At 36.7% G+C, this 16,653-nt stretch overlaps 1 protein-coding gene and 3 non-coding genes across 4 annotated transcripts; all 4 read left to right on the top strand.

Annotated features, from left to right (window-relative positions):
• Positions 1 to 94: 94 nt before the first annotated feature.
• TRNAT-AGU (transfer RNA threonine (anticodon AGU)) lies at positions 95 to 167 on the top strand. Its single transcript has one exon. It is a non-coding gene; the product is annotated as a tRNA-Thr (tRNA).
• Positions 168 to 300: 133 nt separating this feature from the next.
• TRNAT-UGU (transfer RNA threonine (anticodon UGU)) lies at positions 301 to 373 on the top strand. The gene has a single exon. It is a non-coding gene; the product is annotated as a tRNA-Thr (tRNA).
• A 372-nt stretch (positions 374 to 745) lies between these two features.
• TRNAT-UGU (transfer RNA threonine (anticodon UGU)) lies at positions 746 to 818 on the top strand. The gene has a single exon. It is a non-coding gene; the product is annotated as a tRNA-Thr (tRNA).
• Positions 819 to 7,168: 6,350 nt separating this feature from the next.
• On the top strand, positions 7,169 to 9,506 carry LOC149641072 (uncharacterized). The gene is made up of 3 exons (XM_089850547.1): positions 7,169 to 7,443; positions 7,660 to 8,902; positions 9,442 to 9,506. Exons 2-3 carry the CDS (start codon positions 8,023 to 8,025, stop codon positions 9,504 to 9,506), a joined length of 945 nt encoding a protein of 314 aa, XP_089706673.1. The 5' UTR covers positions 7,169 to 7,443; positions 7,660 to 8,022.
• Positions 9,507 to 16,653: the final 7,147 nt, after the last annotated feature.

The following is a 16,653-nucleotide window of genomic DNA, read 5'->3' as shown; positions in this document are numbered from 1 at the left end:
AATTTGAAAAATTAAAATAATAGGGCAAAAGTTCTGATGAGTTAATTTAGTTAATTTACTGAAATATTCAGCATTCATATCGCTTCAAAGCAAGGGCTCCGTGGCTTAGTGGTTAAAGCGCCTGTCTAGTAAACAGGAGATCATGAGTTCGATTCTCGTCGGTGCCTCGCTTTTATGTTACTTGAACTATATTTCGTAGCTATATAATTTCGATAAATTAAAATAATAGGGCAAAAGTTCCGATGAGATAATTTAGTTAATTTTCTGAATTATTCTGCATTCATATCGCTTCAAAGCAAGGGCTCCGTGGCTTAGTGGTTAAAGCGCCTGTCTTGTAAACAGGAGATCATGAGTTCGATTCTCGTCGGAGCCTCGCTGTTATATTACTTGAACTAGATTTCGAAGCTATTAAATTTTGAAAAATTAAAAATAATAGTTGATTTAGATATGCATAAATGCAAACAATAGTGTAAAAGTTCCGATGTGATAATTTAGTTAATTTACTGAAATATTCAGCATTCATACCGCTTCAAAGCAAGGGCTCCGTGGCTTTGTGGTTAAAGCGCCTGTCTAATAAACAGGAGATCATGAGTTCTATTCTCGTCCGTGCCTCGCTTTTATGTTACTTGAACTATATTTCGTAGCTATATAATTTCGAAAAATTAAAATAATAGGGCAAAAGTTCCGATGAGATAATTTAGTTAATTTTCTGAAATATTCTGCATTCATATCGCTTCAAAGCAAGGGCTCCGTGGCTTAGTGGTTAAAGCGCCTGTCTTGTAAACAGGAGATCATGAGTTCGATTCTCGTCGGAGCCTCGCTGTTATGTTACTTGAACTTTATTTCGTAGCTATCAAATTTTGAAAAAATTAAAAATAATTCTGAGAGAGCGGTAGCTCTCTTAGATAAGACTTCATACTGCTTTTAATGTATAAGGAGGGTTTTTTGTTTGGATGTAGTTTTTTTTGTATTGTATTAATTCATTCGAAAAAATTCCACAGAACTACAATTCGGGCCCTTAATATGTGGTTAAAATTTCAAAGAGATTCATAAATTAGTTTATTTTATGAAAAATAAAGTTGCTAAGGGTGGTTTTCATTTCCATAAAATTAATCACACCTTTTGATGAAAAACAGGAATTTTTCCCATAGAAATAACATGGGAAATTTTTCGAAAAAAACAAATCGGTTATTCGTGATTTAGGAAAACTATACGTTGGTTAGTTTTGGGAACGGTCTTAAATTAAACTTTAAACCTTTTTCTAGGACCATTTTTAAGGTTTTTGAGAAAAATTAATTTTAAGTATGTTTAATTTTAAATTTCAAAAACTACCCCAATCTGCGATATTTTGGCATGGATACACTGTTTTATTAGCAAATATCAGCGCAACCAATATTGGCCTTTTTTTACGTATAGTTGCCTCATAATAATCCGATTGTTTATTCTTAATGCCTTTTGGTTGAAATGGCCTATCGATAGTCAGATAAGACTGCTTTAATAGCTCTTTTCCCCTTTTTCACCCCGTTTGTGGCCGCCATTTTTTTTAAGGGGAAAAAAATTTGAGAGTGGGTCCTTTTTCGTTGTCATTTTCATATATTTTGAGGATTTGCTCATGGATGGATTTTAAATATAATATAAAGTAGGTTTCAAGCTTTAATATAAGCCCAATTTCATAATTTTCCACCTTTTTATTGTCCCACAATCTATTTCTAAACTTGGCACTTTTTTTAAGGCGGTGAAATTGCGCTAAGCCTTGGCTTACCGCTAATTTTGCCATTTAAAAAAATGTTTACCTCTCGTTGCCCGTTACTTCGCCTTCTCGTATCGTCGAATTTTTAAAGTTTAGACTTTGAAAGTAGTGCTTAGTTTTCTTAAATATTACTTAATTGTATAAAGTTTTAATATTATAATTGCGTAAAACGAATTCAATGTTTTTTGTTGATGGAACGCGCCTTGCATTTGAATTTCGTTCCCTCGAAACTACCCCCTTTAAGTTACTGGCCGGACTCCGCCGGAGGCTTTTTCTTTATCGCCGCGGTCGCTCCTTCAGCCCCAAAAACAGCTGTAGTGAGAATTGTTATTTACTAAAATACGCTCAGTGTGTTGTTGTGTTTGCATTTTAATGCTTCTAATCGTAGTGCGTGTCGAGGTTTACGAATCCAACGTGTGTTGCGAAATGAAAATCAAGGGTGGATACTATATGATCTATGCTTTAAAAGGAATTTGACGGCGAAAGTCAAGCAAAACGGTATTAGGCCTTGCCAAAAGTTGACAGCTATAGCAAGCCTTCCTCCGATAATCATTATCACATGTCAATGATGTAAGAAATTGACCCTCGGATATCCTGTGACTAGGAGATGGTTATAAAGTTACTAAGTCTCGATTTTGGAGGTAGATACTGTCTAGTGACACTTAAAGTAACGATTTAATCTTATAAACAGACTACCATCATAAGCCCATATCGTAAATTAACCGATGTTGATATCAAAGCTTAATAATTTTTTTTAACTCCATGAATCTTAAATATCAACATCAAAAATTATCTACTGAAAGAGATAACTATTTATATTCCATTCAAATTTCTCGCAACATATCAAATTAACGAGTAGAAATGTGCAAATGAAGTTCAAACCGATTAATTGGGCAAATTCCTATATTGTTCACCGTTACCGATCACAGATAGATTTGCGTCCTTCAGTAGTGTTTATTATGCTTGTGAAATGGTAAGCGAAATCTGCGATTAAAGTTTAAAATAGACATGAGCAAAAAGGGCTTTATAAATATCAACTCGGTGACTAAAATTAAATTTAAAATAAATCATTTGCATAATGCACATTTTAGATTTTTAATTACAGTACTAACGCTTCCCACGAAAAGAATGTATAATTGTCAGCCTTTTCCAACAGTATCATTAGGTGTTTATGAAATTAAAAATAAATAATTTTTTTTGGTTTAATTATTGATGGTTGTTAAAGAGGTTTGGACTACCTTAATCTGGTCTCTGATGGAGAAAGCTCTGCGTTAGTGTAAACAATAGTTTTTAAACTGAATCATGGGATGGTTTAGTTATTATTTAGTGACAATTATTAGGTAACAGTTAAATTTGAAAATTTTTTGCTGTCCATAACTCCGTTTTAAAAATTATAATTTCTAATTTTGTAAAATAATTATCTCTTTACGATAAATACAGTTTATTTCCCTAACTTTCAACTTAGGCCCTCGACTATGGGAGCATCTAGTTGTGCTACCCCCAGATATTTTCTTATATCACTCTAAGAAAAATTAATTATGTTAGGAACGAAATGATTAACGCAAGTTGATGAAGAAATTCATTATTATTTAATAGATATTTTTTATAACAGTAATTACATTAATCACCCATTTATGTTAGTATAAATGATTTGTGTTAATATACAACATGTGATTTAGTGGAATAATTATAAAAATTGATGAAGCCAGAGCTAAAGAATTAAAATTGAATAGGCATAAAACAGCGATTAGAGCTCGACTTTATCTCTCCATTGTCAACGTCACTTTATCTTAATCCATAATTGAAAATTATCCACAGATCTTGCGTGTTAAATCGTATTATATCCACAACTTTATTTATAAATAATTGGTTATCCACTGATTTGTGGATAATGGATAGAAAATGTCGAGCTCTAATTGCGATATAGCTAAAATCAATCCCACTGGCTATTTATAATACAATATAACCTTTGTCCTATGTCTACTGTTTTGAAAAAGTACTGATATGATTTACTGTGTTAAAAAAAAATAATTATAACATCAGGATTGTTTGGCTCTACAGCTTTGAAAATTATTAAAAACACGTTTTATTTTGGAAGTATTTTTATTTGTGGAATTTAAAACATAAAATACTAATACAGTTTTTTTTAATTAAATAATTATTAATAAATTTGAATAATTGTTAATAATTTTAAATAATTGGTATTTTGTAAATTTTAAATAATTGGTATTTTGTAAATTTTAAATAATTGGTATTTTGTAAATTTAAAATAATTTTTAATTAGTAAAATCATGTAAAATCAAGTAATGTTAGAGAAATAATTATGTTAAAAGATGTTTGGATGATTAATGGTTTATATATTTTAATGAATAATGATGAGTGGTTAATAAATTTTTGACGTTAAATGATGATGCTACCTAAAAACCATAGGATTGTATTATAAGTTGGAACACAAGAAAGCAGTTGACCTGTATAATATCAAAAGTTCATAGAAAACAAAAAGTATCATTCCCTGAATTGAGTTAGCATCGTGTAATATGAGAAAATCGCCATAACGCTTACAAAACCGTGTGTTTTTGTTTCCCTTGCAACCGTAGCAAGTGTCATAATAAAGTGGACGATGTTATAGTTTGGATCGCTAACATTGAGTACTTATAGCTTACATATATTGTAAATCTTTGACCACAAAAATTTTATTTATTGGTTGAGGTGGGTCGTTTGCTTCTCATTTCACATGGTGCTATAGACAAGGGCTGGGAACTATGATAAAAGTATACTTTTGGTTTTCAACTATAAGCCTTTGATAATACCATAAGTTAATAAGAAATGCTCCATAAGTATGAGATACTTCGTAATGCTAAAGACAAATAGAGTTACTTCGATAACGTCAAACGAGAACTAAGTACACTCGGTCAATTTTGCACCACTTTCATCTTCCTATTTATTAGTCTGCATTTTTAAGCCTTTGAAAGCGCCTCACCAGGACTCGGATCTAGAATCTATGACCTAGGTCACTTAATGACAAGCTTTCAGTAATTGGTGACAAACTTATGGAACATAATTTATGAACTCTGGGGTTTATACCAATAGAAAGCCCTTCATGGTTAAATCAAAATATTCCTTGAGTCTTACTTTAAATTTTGAAATTTCACTGTTTCAGAATAATTATGTTTAACTTAATTGAAGGTAATTTTAGTTTTGCGGTGTCCCAACTCAATACAGGTTATTTTTTAATAATACTTTCAATTACACTGAAAGGGTGTCCATCTTTTCCACCACAACTTCATTTAAATCCGCGCCCTCAGGCGCGTTTGCCTTTTCGCCCTCTGGCGCTTTTTCAACTTCGCCCTCGGGGGCTTTTTTCTCCGCTTCACGCCCTTTATTCACACAATTTAAGTAAAAAGGATCAATATTATTAATTTTCTCTAATGAATTTAGCTGGCCTATATTGTGGGCCATAGCGATTCCAGTTTATCTAATTTGTTATTCAAACATTTTTCATTCCTTTTATGACATAGCGCGGTTTCAGTGGATTATAAATATGACAGTAAAAGCATGGACAAAAAAAAAGAGCGCGAGTAAATTTGTTTTCACGCTATAGGATAGGCAACTCCCTATCTCGGACGACAGCTTATTCTGCATATACTCTGTTACAACATCGGTTGTCAGCACGCGCAAACCTAGTTCTATCTCCTAAAATTTTTTGGCTCTTGTCTGCACGTACAAAGCTACGTTGCATAGAGACCTAGGTTTGCGCGTGCTGACAACCGATATTGTAACAGAGTATATGCAGAATAAGCTGTCGTCCGAGATAGGGAGTTGCCTATCCTATAGCGTGAAAACAAATTTCAACCTCACGCGCATTCTTTATCCGTGATAAAAGATTGAAGATAAGATTTGTTTAGGGATCCTTTTCAGTATAAATTAAAAGTTACATCAAAACACAAGTCAAGTGGTTCCCCTATAGGGAGCTAACAGTTCTGACCCTGAAACGTCACACCCTTCCATCTCTTACTGGAGTTTCATCCCCCCTAACGGTTGGAAACAGTATTCTAATTTCTACACGCAAAAATGCCAACCAGAGAGGGGCTGCGTGACGTCTGACTATCTCTTCCCCTAGCCAGTTGTTAGCTCCCTATAAGTTGACTTTCCTTTCGAACACCGGATTTTGCTTGGCGGTATTTATAACAGCATAATTCCAGCCTGCAAATGTCTCTGCTTTCGCCAAGCCAAAACTGGAGTTCGTAAGGAAACTCAACTTGTAGGGGAATCCACCTTATTCCCTTTCGCCGGAAGTTAGGCTTAGCTCGGGATTCATGGGGGTGAGTAACGGGAAGAAATTGGTCTGTCGTCCGCTACAGTACATATTTTTGGCTTATGTAGCAGACGACAGACGAATTTCTTCCCTTTACTCACCCCCATGAATCCCGAGCTAAGCCTAACTTCCGGCGAAAGGGAACAAGGTGCATTACGTGACTTGTGCGTTGCTTTAATCACTGTTCCAAATCGGGTGGTAGCCACTGGTAGGGACGAAGTATAGCAAATTCTAAGGGCGGTTTTGATTCTAAAATATTCTATGATATTATTCCCAAGGGCCACCCTAAACAAGTTTTATAACTGGAGTGTTTTAGTATTAACCACTAAATTATATTTCTCCCCAATAAATACTGAAAGGGGTCATTCATAAAGCACTCTAATAATAACCTATTTATGGAGTTTTCCTTGTGATTTAATGTCGTACAAGATACATTTTCGACCTAAAATCACTTTAGTCCTATCACCGTATTTGACCTAAACGATGGTCTTCCTTATTAACTCTAGGTATGCCTCTTTATACAAATAAAATCTTTGTATGGAAAACAATTATTGAAAAATTGGCCACTACTAAACAACCGATTAACTAGCACAACCTGATGATCTTTTATCTACCTTTAATATTAGGGCAATCTCGAGCTATATGGCCCGGCTTCCGACATTCAAAACACACCCTTTCATAGGGTTTCCCCTGACTCCTCCAACGCGGATTTCGTCCGCCGCGTCCGCGACGCCCACCGCGTGCACCTCGACCGTAATTGTTCACGTTTAACGTGACGTTGCCGTTAAATGTGGCACCTCTCAAACCTTCCATTTTTCTAAGCCTAGGCCAGTTAACAATAAATTTAATATACTTAATAAATTAACGTCTATTAGTTTGCTCACACTCGATTTCTTAAACTTGGTCATATAATTTAATAACGAGTTGTTAAATATATGCCTTAGTTTAAAAAAGATATGTGAAATTACAAATTATTGCTAAATTGTTCATGAAACTTACTTGAGTTTTTCGATCCTCCAAAGTTTAAATTTGACGGTTGACGGTTTGGCCAAAGCACAGCCCACTCGATCACGCAAGCGCGTGCAACTTGCGTGATCAAGTGGGCTGGTGCCAAAGATACGGCCAACTTGTTATCAAGTTCTACGGCGTACGAACGAAATACAAGCTGGCCGTCCCTAAACCTATACAAATACAATATTTTTTACTAACCTATAGGCCTAGCAGTGCTGCCATGATCACAAAATTTCCTGCTAGCCTTTCAGTCTTTTATTATGTCTATGGTCTTTCAGTTTGGTAAACTTTGGTTTTACTCTTAAAAGGCCTAACTTTCTATTTTGACGCCACTTTCTTGAGATTTTGAGAATCTTGATGCCCTAAGGTAAATATTCTACCACAAGACTAATTATTGCTTTCATTTTTAAGTAATTTTAGTTAACACATTCTTATTTTGTTTTAATTTCGATTTCCTTATTCATTTTTTAAAATCACGTTAACCCTACTTTTTAAAGTGTATGTTCTCATTATTCTTTCATTTTTATATATATATACTCCAATTTTATTTAACGAAATCTGTGTGCCATTGCAAATACATAAGGATCTGTGTGTACCCTTGCAAATTCAACAGGATCTGTGTGTACCTTTGCAAATTCAACAGGATCTGTGTGTACCTTTGCAAATTCAACAGGATCTGTGTGTACCTTTGCAAATTCAACAGGATCTGTGTGTACCTTTGCAAATTCAACAGGATCTGTGTGTACCTTTGCAAATTCAACAGGATCTGTGTGTACCTTTGCAAATTCAACAGGATCTGTGTGTACCTTTGCAAATTCAACAGGATCTGTGTGTACCTTTGCAAACATAAAAAGGTCTGCGTGTACCTTTTGCAAGTACAAAGGCGTTCTGTGTATACCTATAACAAATACAGTAAAAAAGTTCCACTCATTTTTGAAAAATTGAAATGTTTTCTCGAGAAAAACGAAAGAAAGTAAATCAGCGTTTAGTAATGCAAAAAAGAAGAGCGGAAGTCAAGCTAAAATTGCAAGTTCAGAGTAAATCATTGAAACATGATCAAACCAACAAACTTAAGTGTAAACGGTACTATCTTAAGAACAAGGGGTTCTTTAAAAGAAATAATGCAAAAAACTATGTGGGGCGTAAATCTCTACTTGAGAGAGGGAAAAAAACTAAGAGAACTACTCCGCCAGGTGGAGCAGCTAATTTGCGTTCAAAAAATACAAAACCAAATAAACGGGATAAATTTGTCTTTGCGAAAAAACTCCTTAATGTGGGGATTTTCAAAACGAAAAACAAAAAAATTATTGCTGAAAGCTATAAAAGGTTTCTAGTCAAACGTCTCACTGAAAGACTGGCACCGTCAAAGTCTTTTGACACCGAGACTAAAAATAGACGCACGAAGTCTATCTCTTACAAGCTAAAATGCCAAGTGCTAGCTGGTAGAATATTGCATTTAAAAAGGCAATTGTATTCGGCTTACCACGCCCAACTAACAGCCGTTGTTAGTGAATTTAAGGATTTTGTCGAGAAAATCAAAGTAATTGGGTCCATTGATCCTGACAATTTGGCAGAAGTTGTGGGTGGAAAAAGGCTTCACAGTAGCCTGAAAGAGGCCTATTTCCATGAAACTACCTATTATCTGATTGGAAATAATGGTAAAATATTGAAAAATGACGATGAGTCACATTATGGCAAAATTTTTCAACTGGATTCTGATGGTCGTGTACGAAAAGTTCTGAAAGACCGTGCTACCAGTTCGACTAAAGAATTGTTTGTTGATGAAATGGGAAATTCCGTTGACATGAAAAACGATAACGAGACTAGTAACGTAGATCGAGTTTTACAAGTTAATGAGTCGGGAGTTGTTACAAATCTTTTTAACATTGTTGAAACTGAAGAGAAGAATCCGAAAGCAAATTTTGTGATCAATGAAGGGGGGTTTATTGAAAACCAAAACAAAACTGTATACTGGGAATGCAGTGATATTTGTAATGTTCGAACTCGAGCCATTGCAAAAGTACTAGCTTTCGTAAACACAGTTGCCAATGCGAATGAAAAATCTTTGACTAAAATTTTTGAGTCTGATTTCGACCTTTGCGAATTAAGAAAAGAATTTTGCAAAAAATCAAACTTGTCTATACCATCAGATGGGGACGAAGTAGTGGTGAGAATAGTTCCGTTTCTAGGACACACTGCTTACTGCGCTGATAGCGAAGAGTGCCAAAGTAATTTGCGTTCTTTCGCTGAACTCGCTCCTCATTATTCGGGAATTAGAACTATTCTGAATAATATTTATCGCGTCAAAGCGTTGCTCAACGCTTTAACTAAAATTTCAACTGAAATTGAACGTGGTGATTACGAGTCTCTGACAAAAGTCATGGCGGATTTGAGAAAAATCCTTGTCACACGTGGAAAAAATTTGAATAAGGAACAAAACGATGCTCCTACAGGAAGCGTTAACGCTCCTCGGCCGAGTCTCGATGAAAGTGAAATCTTGAGTCTTTACGAGAATCAATTCGCTCGGGCAATGCTAAACACCAACGAGTTTCACGACACGCCCTGCGACTGCTGTTTAAGATTACTGAAAAAATCTGATTTAAGAGCAGTAGAAAAACTGGTAAACAGAGCTGTTTTTGAGAACGAGGCCTATCTGATTTTAAGAGCTGGCTGGATAATGAATAATTCCGACACGAGAGAAGCAGACATGCTACTATGTCGTTACTGCGCTACGGATTTGGGAAAGGGTAAAGTTCCCATCAGATGTTTTCTGAACAACTTGGCGGTTGACAATCCTCCACCAGATGTCACCAGTTTAAACATGTTTGAGAAAGTTTTAATTCAGCTTGTGAAGGCCTTCCACACTGTGGTGCGGTTAGGCACCAAAACCAACTCCAACATGCAGTTTGGCACGGTTAAAGCTTTGAAGGGAAGAGTAATTTATCTTCCAATACCCGTGGAGAAAAATTTGAAGATGATTCCCAAGACATTGCCCAAAAATCACGAACTGCATATCTTGGTCAATGGCGTTCCCACAGCGGACAAAAAAGTTTGGCAACAGGTTGTTTGCCTCGAAAAAGTGTTGAAAGCATTCAGTGTGCTGAAAAAGATAAACCCTTTTTACAAAGACATTGACATTTCGACAATGAATGAGGAATATATTTGTGGCACGCAAGAAATTGATGGAAATGAAAATTCATTGACTCCCGAAGAATTACTGAGCGTAACAGATCCACTTGCGTTAATTAATGATGGATCTGATGCGTTGACACGTGCTTCCGCTGCGCTTCCAACAGAAGGAACAGCGGATAGTAGTCACGACGTCCAAGGTGACCAAAACGCTTCGAACATGCAGGAGCAGGATGGAAATCAGTCTAGCCTTGCCCCCGGCGACGCTTACAAAATTCTAACACAGCCCGAGGCTTTGTTGCGAAAACTATCTGAGGGTGAAGCCAATGATCTGTACGATCATTACTCTATTCATCCAGTGAACGTTCAACCACCGAAAGATTTACTTGGCGCTTACCAAATGAAGCGCGTCGAAGCCGAGCCAGTTAGCACTTGGGACAAAAACTTGGAATACATGAGCTTTGTTCATTTGTTCCCTAAGGGTCGCTTTGGCAAGCACGATGATAGACCATTTGGGAAAATAACGGAAACCGAGTATCGTTTATCCCGTCTTTTGAACAAGAGTCCAATTTTTAGACGAGATTACGCGTATTTGTTCCATTCTTATCAAGAATGCGAAATGAAAGCGATTTCTAGCAGTTTGAACTACGTTCTTCGTGTAAAAAAACCCATGCCTATTGGGGTTGAAAATTTGCTCAGTCGCGTTGAATCTGGCGATAAAGAACTTGAGAGTAATTTAGCTACTTTCTTGGGTCATATTCGAGGAACTAAGGACTACTGGTATAAAGTTCTTAGAAACGTTTTAGCGATGATTCGGGAATTTGGTCCTCCCACCTGGCTTTTAACTTTTAATCCGGCCGAGTACGATGATATGGAACTGCACGATCACTTGAGAAAAGTGAATTCAGACGTTCCAGGAGTAGAGTCGATGACGGTGGCTGAATTGTTGAATTTGGATCCGCTTAGCGTAAATTTGCACTTTCACAACAAAGTGAGGTCGCTGCTAAACAACTTTGTCTTGTGTAAGCAGAATCCAGTTCTTGGCATGATAGAACATCATTTTTGGCGGGTTGAATACCAATCTCGTGGTTTACCTCACTATCACATGCTTTTGTGGACCAAGGACGCTCCAAAGATTGGAACTTCTTCGGCCGAGACTATTTTGGATTACGTGCAAAAACACGTCACGTGTTCGATGCCAAGCGCATCGATAAGTCCAGAATTGCACCGGCTCGTAAAAAAATTTCAATTTCACAAATGCACCTCCAGTTGTTACAAGAAGGTGAAAAATTCTAAAAAAGGATCGAGAGTGTGTCGTTACGGTTTCCCTCGTAACGTTACAAACGTAGCGACTATGAATGCCGTTAGATCAGTTACTCGTCACCGTAAGATGAAAAAGGTGCAGAAACGGCTGTACGACTTGCCGAGAAAACAGCACGAAGATTTAATAAATGATTATAATCCCACGCTACTATTGGCTTCCAAAGCCAACATGGATTTGCAATTTGTCGCTGACAAATCGGAAATAGTGGCAAACTATGTTACGGCTTACGTGACAAAGGGAGACCGGGCTGACATGGATCAAACTTTTGCCGAGTTAGGCAACGAAAGTTTGTCCAAAAAATTATTTGCCTATAGATTGAAATCTTTGACGTGCAAGCAAATAGGAATTTATGAAGCTCTCGATATGATGCTGGGCCAAGACCTTTACAACAAGTCTGACAGCACTAAATTTATAAACACTAACTTGAAAGAAAACCGATCGAGAATTTTGAAAGGTTACAAGGAACTCGCTCGTTTGAGGGAAACTGACCCCGAAAGCAAGGACACTTGCCTAAAAGGGTTCGTCGACGACAAGTATCCGAATCGTCCCGACAGCTTGGAAAATATTAGTTTGCGGGAATTTGGTCAGTTTTACGATTACGCGAAGCACTCTGATGGTGTCGAGAAAAATGCGAATGTAATCGAGTTGAAAATCAATTTGGGTTTCATGAGAAAGAGAATTAAGCCCTACATAGTGGAGCACTACATTCACGATCCGATAGAGGAGAAAGAACAGTATTGTCACGCTCTATTGATCCTCTTCAAACCGTGGCGTGACGAAAATGAGCTATTGGGCGATTTTGAAACATACGCCGATGCTTTCGAAAACTCGCTTTCGGTGTTGAAGGACATGAGAGAATATCACGACAAACTCTCGGTTTCCAAAGAAGTTCAAAAGAAACGGGAGGCTTCTAAAAAGGCGAAAGAGCCAGAAACCATAATTTCGGAGGCAGAAAGTGAGGACGATGAAAATGCGCTGCAAGGGAAAGAAATTGTTATCGAAACCGAACACGCGATGGCTGATGTGGAAGCTGCCATGGAAATGAATTTCGAGACTGATGTTGACAATGTGGCGTCACTAAACTCGGATCAAAAGAGAATTTATGATCAGATCATGAATCACTTCTCCCAAGAGGGAGAAAAATCTAGAAACAAGTGCCTTTTTGTGTCGGGACCTGGTGGAACTGGCAAATCGTTTCTAATCGACACTCTCGCCAGCGCTGTAAGGCGACTCTTTCAAAATCCTGCTAGCGTGGCCATTGCCGCGCCAACGGGTTTGGCAGCGTTGAATGTTAATGGCGTAACGTTACACAGATTACTAATGTTGCCGTTAGATCATGGGCGTATCGCCGAATACCATTCCCTGAGTTCTGAGAATATAAGCATTATGAAAGAAACTTTGGGTAATTTAAAACTGTTAATTATTGATGAAATTTCTATGGTCTCATCGGTTTTACTGACTCACGTTCACTTGAGGCTGAACGAATTTTGGGAAATGAACCAACCATTTGGTGGAGTTGTATTTATTCTTGTTTTGGGAGACTTTTTCCAATTGCCTCCGGTTCAAGGAAATCCCGCGTTTATCAAAATCACTTCCGAAGAAGCCAGACTTCAATTGCATCGGAGGAAGTGATCTTTGGAAGTTTCTTAAATACGATGAACTAACGCAAAATGTTAGACAAGCCAACGACCAAAGTTACGGCGACATTCTAAGCAGAGTTAGAATTGGAAATATTTCCGAAGCTGATGTTGCAACCTTAGGAACTAGATTGGTTGCTGGAGGAAATAACATCGAGGTGGCTATGGAGCTTTTCATTAAGCTGTCCAATGAAGGGTTTCACCCAATTTGTTTGATGCCTAAATTAGCCATGTGCGTAAAATTCAACTTTGATATGCTGCGAAAAAACGGCGAGAAAGTTGAAGTCATTCCTTGTCAGGATAGACTCGCTGACTATGGCAGAAAAATGAATAAAAACATTCTCAGGAGACTGCAAGGGCTACAAAACGAACCGTCCAAAACAGGCGGTTTGGAGAGCGAGTTAGTTCTTTGCGTTGGCTGCCGAATAATGGTCAGAAGGAATATCAGTTTTGAAAAAGGCGTTGTAAATGGTACGATGGGTTTCGTAACTGGATTCAAGAAGGACGAGTAGATCGCGAACCGAATAACGATGACGCTAACACTGACTTTTTAGTTGAGAAAATTTGCGTAAAATTTTTGCTAATGGCAAACATTTACGTTAAACGCTCCCAGTTTCCCGTCATCCTGGCGTACGCTATTACGATACACAAAAGCCAAGGCATGAGTTTAAAATGCGCCATTATGGATTTGGGTCCGAATTTATTCGGAACTGGCATGGCGTACGTGGCTTTATCGAGAGTGACGTCCTTAGCCGGACTCCATCTATTACAGTTCGATCCGACTAAAATTAAGGTGGATGGACGAGCCATTATGGAGTATAACAGGCTTCGCAAAAAATATAGGCCAGATCTGCCTCTTTTGGAAATAACGGAGTTGAAAGAAAGTCGAGGTAGGAAAAGAAGTGCGCCTACACTATCTAAAAGCCTTTTAGAAGGCGAGGAAGAGAGATGCGCAGAAACACCGAAGAAGAAAAGGAAAACCCAACAGAGTTTGGATAGTTTGCCCTTGAAGGGTTTAGCTAACGATGACCAAGTAACGTGCTATTCTAATAGCGTTTTGCAACTACTCTTATTAGTGCCGGAATTAAGAGAATTGGTTAAATCTTACAATGGATCATTCGTTGAAAAACCAGTTTTACGTTGCCTCCATAACACGATAAACGACATCGAGAGTTCTCAAGGAAGCTTCAGTCGTAAAGGGTTGGAACTGAGAATGGCTGTCGGAAATCATTTTACGCTAAACGATCAACAAGACGCCAGTGAATTTTTGATGGTCCTTTTGACGACACTAAGTCAAGAAATGGAAGCCGATTACTCTAAAGCTCTGAAAGATCTTTTTTGGTCAAAGTCGCGAAACGTTACCAAATGCCCCAATTGTCAAGTTGAACAAAATTCGGAGAATATTGTTGAAAGCAACATTTTCAATCTTCCACTAGAAAACCGAGATAAAATTGATTGGAAATCTCTAGAAAAAAGAATGAGATTGACAGAGATGCCATGCGTATTTTGTAACAACCCAAAAATACAAGAGCGTGATGTATTGATATCCAGCGGGAAGTACGTATTTTTGTGTCTTCTCCGTGGTGATTACAAAGATGGTCGACCAATTAAGATTTCGACCAAAATATCAAGTTTTGAAAATCAAAATGTCACTATGAGTAAGATGCTTTTTAAAACTAAAGGGGTGATTATTCATAAAGGTGAATCGTTGGCCGAGGGACATTATGTGAACTTTGTGAGAAAAGACAACGGCTGGTACGAGGTCAGTGATACAATGATCAGAAAAAGGGAGAGATTCGTCAGTAACTTGACTGACGTCACTGTTCTGCTCTTGGAAAGAGTCCAGACGCATTAAAGAGAATCTAACGTGCTTGAAGAATCCATATCAAAATTACCCCGCGTAAAGCTTAAAATTTCAATATTCCAGAAAGGAGCATCATATCTGTCAAAGATATACTAATAGTTTCATATTCCCTTTAAAGTAATTTATGACTGGGTAAGATTGTTAATCCTAGAGCAAGTTTAAGGTTAACGATGGTTCTGGAGTAATTTTGATGTTGCCTACTATAATAACCGTGAAAGGGAGAGGAGGGAGGATTGTAGGGCCATGCTATTGTAACGAAAAAAAGGCGATGATTCTTGCATTAATTTTAGAATTTTCTATTGAAGGGTTTTTAGTACTCTGTATTAGTCTTGCCCCAATTGTGTTTTATGTAAAAAACACGCTAAAAACGTAACCCCTGTTGGTAATGCTATGTGATTAAATATAATTCTTTAATAAGCTGGTGAAACTATTGAGACAAACTCATCCTATTAGTTAACATTGAACAGATTTTTTGAACTGAGATTTAGACACTCGTATCCAAATTTTAAATAAATACTGATTAAAATTAATATATTCAAAGAGTTTTCTAAATATCAGTTTCGCATCTTCCATTTTTTTCTCTTTTAAGCGCGCTATTTTTTTTAAATTAAGACGCCCATAACTTTTTTACATTAACAATTTAAAACCATTCAAAAACATTAAATTAAATCAATCTAATCTAATATTATCCTGTTACAATATCAAAGATTAGCAAAGATTTTATGTTTAAATATTATCTATTAATATAACATTTTCTTTCTATAACTTATCAATAATGTTTACCAGTCCCAATCCGATGCCACTTACAAAAATTGATTTTTAAACTATTTATTAGTTAGGCTTAAAAAAAGCCATATGAACTTATTAATTTGTCCTATAACTAATATCCTACTATTGTTGTATGATTTGTTTTTATAAAGTGTGAAAATTATTTCCCAAATTGTGGTTACCAATATTATATATAGACATTACCCTTGTTATTAAAACAACTAAACCATTTTTCCAATTAATATTCCAGGAAGTTTTGCATAGTCTCTTTGTGTTTCTCACCAGCTGGGGTAGTCTGCGTGGCAGGTTGCATTGCGTAAATCCAACAGGGGTAAAATTTGCAAAGCCTTCTGGAATATTTTTTTCCCCAAAAATTAATAACCTTTTCATTGTCCCTTTGGTAACCCACGCGCAAAACAATAATTGCCATGTTCTAGCAGCACTGTTTCCAAACTTAAAGTTAAGAGTTGCGTGACAAAATTTTAAAAAATAGACCCTCAAAATCTTATATTTAAATGAACATATAATTGCCAGTAAATTGTAAAGTTTTCTTTCAACCCCCGCCCCTTTACGTAACTAATATAACGAAGATCAAAATTATTCCTAAATAAATACTACAAGCAGTGTATATTTTCAAGTTTGAAACATACAATTTAAAGACTAATTTCGTACAACTACATGCGTATCGTATCAACACGTGCCAACTGCTAAGCTTCAACAGAAAGATAATTCATCATAGCTATTACCAGTGTAGTAAAAGATTAAACCTACACAGCTCAAAAATATGATGATCATCATCATTATAAAAAAACCCACAACAAGACTTCGATAGACAAATCAAGAAATATATTCAAC

Source organism: Phalangium opilio, unplaced genomic scaffold (genome assembly GCF_054372755.1).
Source record: "Phalangium opilio isolate 3A_F unplaced genomic scaffold, DU_Popi_V2 ptg000092l_1, whole genome shotgun sequence".
Lineage (NCBI taxonomy): Eukaryota > Metazoa > Arthropoda > Arachnida > Opiliones > Phalangiidae > Phalangium > Phalangium opilio.
The sequence above is the reverse complement of the archived record's forward strand: the minus strand, read 5'-3'. Positions and strand labels throughout refer to the sequence as shown.